We start from the raw sequence: 7,770 nt of genomic DNA on the forward strand, positions 1-7,770 counted from the left end.
CACCTTTAGAAATTGTTAATCACAAGGGTAGCTGACCCCATTAAGGTCACAAAAGGGCTCGTCCGGGATTTGAACCCGGGACCTCTCGCACCCTAAGCGAGAATCATACCCCTAGACCAACGAGCCGACAAAATCTTGTGTACACATCTGTAATTATGATAGTCATAAACCTGCACTGGACTTCAAATTGGTGATGTGGCATCTTGGCCTCTAGTGTTCATCCTATGCAACAGCACCCTCTGGTGGTACAGATTATTACAACATCCAGAGAAGCGCTTTGAATGTCCTTCAGGAAACCTGGAATCCTCTTCCTGAAAACGACAAGCTGCCTGAGGGAGTTCAGGCTGTGTTGAATAATAAACACAAAAATATTGACTTTCAAGCCCGTTGGGTAAACTCTGGTCTTGCCTTATATACTGTATTTCTATGTATGTTTCAATAAATCGCTGCACCTATTTCACATTGATGAGAGGGTGACTCAAAACTTATGCGCAGGACTGAAGCCTGTAAATGCATCGGCTGCCTACGAGTCACCGTGTGGGCCAAACTTAACTGTTTTTCACAGTGCGCATGCTCGAAGTAGCTTCGGGCTTAGTTAGTTAGCCTGCGCCTGCTTATAAAGTCCCATGTGAGCGAGTACCTCTGCGGGATGGCAACAGAAGCGAAACGAGCCAAGGTTACTCTTTAACAGAGTTTTTTTTTTTTTTTTTAACCAACAAAGATGATGCTGATGTAGCTGTTTACGTGTATTCTTCTTTAACATCTAGTGATGCATGCTGGGTTTACTGTGTAGATCATGCAGTGCATGCAAGCGGCGATCCACTGAGTTCTTGTCCGCAGGTGGTCGTATCTCACCTGGAGGCTGTAACAGCGCACATTACTACTTAAAATGATCACTGTTTCAAAAATGATGATGGAGCTCACTTCACTACTTAACAATAATACATGAAGGACACTTGCAGTTGTAACCACGTGGCTCTATGTTAAGAGCAGACAAAATGAAACCAGGTGCATGCTACCACTGGGTAACACGTCATTTCACTGATATTTTTGTGCATGTGGCCCCTGTGATGCCAGGTAGAGGATGGTTCAGAGCTGAGCCCCCTGCAGAGCTTTGTACAGTGGTGTGACAGAGTCGGCTTGGAGCTCAGCAGTAAGGTATGTTAATGCATCTTGCACCATCTACACTTTAGGTCAGGACTAAGATCTGGTCTATGATTGATGTCTCCATCTGCAGGTGTATGTGAGTAAAGAGGGGACTGTGGCAGAGTATGGGATGTTAGCTAAGGATGACATAGAGGAAGGGGAGATTTTGTTCACCATCCCCAGATCAGCTCTTCTCCATCAGGGAACAACCAAAGTTTCTGCCTTGCTGGAAAAAGGTGACTTAGAAAGCTGCAAATACGCCACCTGGCTCACCCCTCAGTTTGTAACTGTCCTTTGTTTTCCTTCACAGAGCAGTCATCTCTGCAGAGCTCCTCAGGTTGGGTTCCCCTGCTGCTGGCTTTGCTGTATGAGTACACATCCTCAGAGTCCCACTGGAAACCCTACCTCTTTTTGTGGACTGACTTCAAGACAATGGATCATCCCATGTTCTGGTGAGAAACACTTTTTAGCTCCCATCCTATCCAGAGTTGTATTTTAGTAGTTACTTACCAAAGTGGCAAGCTTACAGTATTCATCTATAGCCAAACTAAAGTGATCAAATGTCAGACTGAATTTAAGAACATAAAGGCATCTGTCTGAGCATCTTCATTGGTTCTTACATGCTGTTTAGAGTTCACTCCTCCCTGGATGTGTCTTCTCTCCTTCACTCTTTTCTGTGGGACAGTTGCCTTCTCTCTCTTTAACTTCTCTCCCCCTTTATTATTTTCTCCTGCTTTTCAAACACACACACACATATAAAATTACACATCTATCCATCCGTCGCTTCTTCGGTCGTCCTCGTGGACGCCGGCCATCAGCTTCCAAGCTTGATCCACAGCTTGGAGACGTGCAGCCACGATGGGAGGTGTTTTTGTTAAAATTGATATTCTAACATTAAACAATACGGGACAAAATTGATCTATGTAATGTGGGTCTAGACAAAACATTAAAGTTATTAAGTTATTTCATGAAGTTCATTTGTAGTCCTAAACATATTTATGGTGTTTTTTCTACACTATTTGTCTCTCCAAAGGTGTTTTATTTCTCTCCTACAGCCGCGATTGCAACTACATGCAAATGACCAATTATGCAAATTAGGCGATGGCATCATCGCCTAATTTAGCGATTTCTAGTTTCAGAGGCGGAAAATTTCCAGTATTTTTAAACACAAAACATGACAGGTATGACCTCCACCGTTAGCCAGTGTTTGAGACCACTGTTACCAGCCGGCACCACGAGGAGGTGGTGGTAGGGTTTTGCTCAGCCAAAATTTAGAGTAGCCAATTAAATTAAATTTCAGAAAAGAAGGAGGGAGAGAGAAGGAAGAAAGAAAGAAAGAAAGGCACAGAGGAGAGGTCAAAGTGAAGGAGATGGATTCAAGGTGGTGGCAGACGAGGTGAGCTGTGTTTAAGTTGAAGAAGAGTTCCTCCGGAAAAACTTGAAGCCTTTTTTCTTTTTTAAGCAGCGCTCTTGCAGCTCTTTATGCTGCAGTATGATTGTATGGAGATCGCTGACACTTTTTGCGTTCAGCTCTTCAAGTTTCTCACACCGTATTTTGAGTTCTTCAACTATTTCATGCTTTTCTGCATCACTTTCTTTCAGCTCTTTAAATTTCCGTTCCACCAATCTCTGTGCTTCCTGCATGTCTTTGAGCATCTTCTCTTGTTGGTTTGCTTTGTGCTGGGCATTCTTATGGAGCTCTTCCAGTTCTGCATTTTTCCTCATCATAACTTCCATGCCTGCACACATTTTCTCCATCTCTTCTTTGTATTGCTGCAGTGTTTTTATTTTCTCCCTGAGTTCTCCGTTGCTCTTTTCAGACTTTCTGAGAACATCTTGCAGCTGGTTCTGTGAGTTGGAGAGCTCTTGTTTCTCCTTCAGCACTTTTGCATGTTTCTCCTCGCTTTCATGGAGCTTGCACTGGATGTTGGTGTGCTTTTGTTCCATCTTTTGGAGAACTGCTCTGTGCTTAGCTTCCATTTCCTTAATCACAGCCGCATTGCTTTGGTGGGCTTTATGAAGCGATCCATGTAAGCTTTTATTTTGCTTTGTCATGTCTTCTAATTTGAGCTGCACCACCCCGTGCCTCTTTTCAGTTTCTTCAAGTTTTGATTTGACTACTGTGTGCTTCATTTTCAGCTCCTTCTTCTCTTTCAGTAGCGTTGCTTTCTTCCCCAAGGCAAGATCAAGCATTTGTTGCAGGCTTTCGTTTTCTCCCTCCATCTCTTGGAGCTTGGATTGCAAGTTTGCGAATTTGACATCCTGTTGTTCCTGATCTATAAGCATGTGTGTATTTTTTGCCAGGACTTTGTTAAACTTTTCTTCCAAGCCTTCATTTGTCTTCTCCACGTCTTGGAGCTTGTGTTCCAGCTCTGTGCATTTCGCATCCTTCTCCTTGACCAAGTCTCTTGCTTCCTTCAATTTTGCTTCGAGCTCTTGGATTTTGGTCTCCGCGACTCGGAGTTTGCTGCACACATCCCTGAATTTAGATTCGTCCAAATGACGATTCTCCTCCTGCATGCGCTGTTTAGATGCAATTCTGAGGGATTCAGGTGGACCATTACTGTCAAGGGAGTCAGCGTCTTGCCAAAAACCCCAGTAATGGGTATCGATTTCAGGGTCAAGCAGGATTTCCGGCGCATCACCCCATTCATGGGGGATTTCTGACTGATCTGCCCAGTCACAGAGGTCAGTGTTAACGCACTCTCTTGATTCCTGGGACATGTTGTCAATGTTTTGCTTGACTGCTGTGGATACAAATCTTTTCAAAATCTATCTTCGTCAGTGCTGAGCTGGAGAATGCTGCTAACACGAGTGCTGCGAACAAACTGAATTCTATTGTTTCTTTTTTCCTACTCAAAGGAAACACTTCGCAGAGAACAGGAAAAGAATGTGATGTCATAATATAATTTAACTGTTCCTGAGAAGGTCAACATTCCATATGCAAATTAGGCTGTCACATGACTTTAAAGATGTTATGTGGCATCTATAAAGTCATGTGACTCAGTGTTTGTGTAAGTGCATTTGTAGATAAAAAAAAAAAAAAATGGCAATCACATTTTGTATTATTTTAATCAAATGAGAGCCTTTATTGCTTTCTCTTGTCTAATAGGTCACTGAAAATTTTGGGTTTCATGGTGTTTATTTTGAACTGGATTGTTGTGAGAGTCACGGCTTGCAGGGCTCCTGTTTGCATGCAGCAGATAGAGGGGGGGGGGGGGCTATTCCAGGAAGCTGGTTCAACAAACTCTGAGTTTAAATGCATACTCTTTAATCAACTGTTCTGATCAGCTGTACTGTAATGGGAAACTCAGAGTATGATCACTCTGAGTTTCCCATTAACTCAGTTTCCCATTTTCATGTTTCCTGTCCGCATGCATGTGTAAGGAAATAAATAAAAAAAAAAAAAAAAAAATTATATATATATATATATATATATATATATATATATATATATATATATATATATATATATATATCTCTTTTTGTTTTTTGTTTTTTTTCACCAAATGACACTTAATGACAACAGTCATGAAGAGTCTTCATGACTGTTTATGTTCATGACAGGTGTTATGTCATGTCAGTCTTATAATAAAGTGTTACCGGCTGCTGCACCTGCGACCCGGCCCCAGATAAGTGGAAGAAAATGGATGGATGGAATCCAGAAAGCGAGCATTACATAAAAGTTATTATAAAATTATTTGCATTTCAATGAGTGAAATAATTATGAAAAAAAAGCATCCATAACTCAAAATTTCACTTTAATAACTCAAAATTTCGAGTTAGTTCTGCCAGCCAAATGCAAAACTACTGAAGAAACGGTCAGGGAAAAAAAAGCCTCCACCTGTAAAACCATTCTTGTTTTGGGTGTGTCTCACTGTAGTGCACCTGTTGGTAATTTCATTAACACCAAAGCAGCTGAAACTGATTAACAAAGTGTATATTTTGGGGTTTTCCTTTAACAACACAAAACCTTGGCAGGAAACTATTTAAATAAATCATAAGAACAGGATTTACTAAGGCTTGCAGCACACAGTTTAATGGTAGATTTAAGGCTAAAAAAAAAAAAAGAAAAAAAAAAGCAGAAGTTGTTTTGGGATTTGTGATAGTTCGAGTGTTCATTTATTTTGAATGAGAGGGGGAAATGGAGCGGTGCTAAAACTCTGTCATGTAACCCTTCACTGAGTCCTCAGGCTTAGTGTTTAGTGCTTTCTGCTCCTCAGGAATAGTTTTTATTATTTTATTGAAACAGCAGAACTGAACTGAAATATTTTATTTACGCTCTTGAAGGAAAGGAAAAAAGTGGCGGTGCATTGCCCCACTGTAGTTCTTTTTAGTAATGAGCTACATATCTATCCTTTCAGGCCTAAAGAGGAGAGAGATGGACTCTTGAGGGGAACAGGTGTCCCAGAGGCAGTGGACAGAGACTTGGCTAATATCCAGCAGGAATACACAGACGTGGTCCTGCCTTTCATGACCAGACATCCTGACCTCTGGAACCCCAGCGTACACACACTGGAGTTGTACACACAGCTTGTGGCCTTTGTCATGGCCTACAGGTTAGCACGCATGATACGATTACACCAGATTACACCCCAAAAACACGCCACCAGTAATGGCGTGGTTTTTTTTTTTTGGGGGGGGGGGGGGGGGGTCACATGATTTTTCATGTTTCCTATCCGGTTTCTCCTCCTGCCTGCAGCTTCCAAGAGCCGCAGGAAGAGGAGGATGACAACGAGGAGGAGGAGGAAGAGGAGAAGGCTCCCAACCCACCGATGATGGTTCCCATGGCTGACATGCTTAATCATGTGTCCAGTCACAATGCTAACCTGGAGTTCACACCAGTGAGGACACATCTGCTGTGATATCTTCTCATCTTTGAAAACCATAGACTAACCATAGAAGTAGAAGCCACCGTGACTTTACCCATTAGATTTTGAGGTCCGGTTGCTGCCATCGCAGTCTTATTTCTCAGTTTGTTTTTAACCGGATGTTTTTAACACTTTTTTTTTAGGAAAGTTTGAAGATGGTTTGCGTGCACCCTATTCATAAAGGCGAGGAGGTGTTTAATACTTACGGGCAGATGGCCAACTGGCAGCTGCTTCATATGTACGGCTTCACCGAGCCATATTCAACCAACAGCAATGACACTGCTGACATCCCCATCACCAACCTCTACAAAGCTGCCACACGAGGTGAATGACAGTTGGCAGATTTCCTTCATAGTGTTGTGGGATGAGTATAAAAAAAACACCACCACACCCCCTCCAAATCAGCTTTAGATCTCTGCCTTTTTCCCTTCCAGGTATTCAGTCTGATTTGGACCGGCAGCTGGTTGAGGAGCAGTGGGAGGTGTTGCGTCAGATGATGCAAGAGAAAGCAGCCTTTGTCTTTGGTAAACAAGGCTGCCTTACAGACACAGAACTCCATACTGCGCTCAAGGTGAGGGAGCACATACAACAGTGCTAATTGCCTTCTGTTTTCTTGGGCACTGAACAAAGCCAGGAAAAACACTGGAAGGAGCCTCTTGTTGGAGATATGAGCATTTCATGATTGACTTTGTCTTCAGGTGCTGTGCATGTCAAAGGAAGAGCTGTCAGAGTTTAAAGACAATGAAGGATGGGAAGAAGATGACGAGGATGATGAGAAGATTTCCCTGGCGTTCACCAATGAAGGTCTTTGTGAGTTAAAGGCTTCATGGAAACGGCTGATTCATGAGGCAGCCCGTCTGACTCTGAGGTCCTATGGAGATGGGGAGGAGGAGGAAAAAATCGTGGGTATCGACCGGTCGTTGATGGAGGATAAGGCAGCACTCGCAGGACTGAGCTGCAGGCAGCGGAAAGCGCTGCACGTACGCTACGGGCAGAAGAGCATCCTGTATGGACTCATGGAGCTAACCAAGTCATGAGCTCAGCTCTGACAGGGACCACAGTGGAGGTTTTTAATCGTACTTGTTCACCATCTTTCTTTAAAGATCTGGTTAATTAAACAAATTTCTCAAAAGATGGGTTTTTTGGACTGTTGACTTTTAAAATTTTATCCCACCCCCTGCTCTTCTACCTGTGATTGCTTTTTCCCCACACTGAAAGGAGAATCGAAACACCCGTCTTTTCTGATACACATCACTATGTTCCTGATTACATCTGTGGCTTAGTTAGGGTTGTGTAGTAACACAATAACACACATGTATATGCATAAACATTAGTAGCAATTTGTATAAACTTGCTTAATGGAACAACCAACCTGTTTGTATCCAAATAGTTGAAAGTTTTTAATGACAAATTTAAGCCAAAACTTTAGACCGATATTGACACTGCTTGTCACATAAATGTCTTCAAAACTCTAGTCTTGGCCATTTCTAGTCAAGTATACATTTGTGGTCAGAAGGCATGAATGTCATAATTTGGGGCTCAAGCATCACTGCGTCACAGGGTGCCAACCAAAAGGGAGGCTGTGCTCCAAAAATCGACATCTTCAAGATGAAAGAAATTTGCAGCAGTCCACACGAACGAGCCAAATGCCTTCTGGAGAAAATCTTTTTGGCCACAATGAAAAGAGGTGAGAACACTGTACCAACAGTCAAGCATAGTGGTGGTAGCATCTTGTTCTGGGGCTGTTATGTTA

At 42.5% G+C, this 7,770-nt stretch overlaps 1 protein-coding gene and 1 non-coding gene across 2 annotated transcripts; one reads left to right on the forward strand and one right to left on the reverse strand.

Annotated features, from left to right (window-relative positions):
- Positions 1-54: 54 nt before the first annotated feature.
- On the reverse strand, positions 55-126 carry trnap-agg (transfer RNA proline (anticodon AGG)). The gene has a single exon. It is a non-coding gene; the product is annotated as a tRNA-Pro (tRNA).
- A 421-nt stretch (positions 127-547) lies between these two features.
- setd6 (SET domain containing 6, protein lysine methyltransferase) lies at positions 548-7,433 on the forward strand. Its single transcript, XM_030732022.1, has 9 exons — positions 548-676; positions 1,078-1,158; positions 1,238-1,382; positions 1,457-1,598; positions 5,511-5,705; positions 5,849-5,990; positions 6,161-6,341; positions 6,452-6,588; positions 6,716-7,433. Exons 1-9 carry the CDS (start codon positions 650-652, stop codon positions 7,052-7,054), a joined length of 1,389 nt encoding a protein of 462 aa, XP_030587882.1. The 5' UTR covers positions 548-649; the 3' UTR covers positions 7,055-7,433.
- Positions 7,434-7,770: the final 337 nt, after the last annotated feature.

Source organism: Archocentrus centrarchus, chromosome 6 (assembly GCF_007364275.1).
Source record: "Archocentrus centrarchus isolate MPI-CPG fArcCen1 chromosome 6, fArcCen1, whole genome shotgun sequence".
In the NCBI taxonomy this organism is placed as follows: Eukaryota; Metazoa; Chordata; class Actinopteri; order Cichliformes; family Cichlidae; genus Archocentrus; species Archocentrus centrarchus.

What these genes read in the sequence shown, in the direction of transcription:
- setd6 (XM_030732022.1), top strand. Translation starts at nt 650, where the DNA reads ATGGCAACAGAAGCGAAACGAGCCAAG. An exon ending in CAGAAGCGAAACGAGCCAAG is followed by an intron (nt 677 to 1,077) that starts GTTACTCTTTAA and finishes CTGTGATGCCAG; the next exon opens with GTAGAGGATGGTTCAGAGCT. An exon ending in TTCTGCCTTGCTGGAAAAAG is followed by an intron (nt 1,383 to 1,456) that starts GTGACTTAGAAA and finishes TTTCCTTCACAG; the next exon opens with AGCAGTCATCTCTGCAGAGC.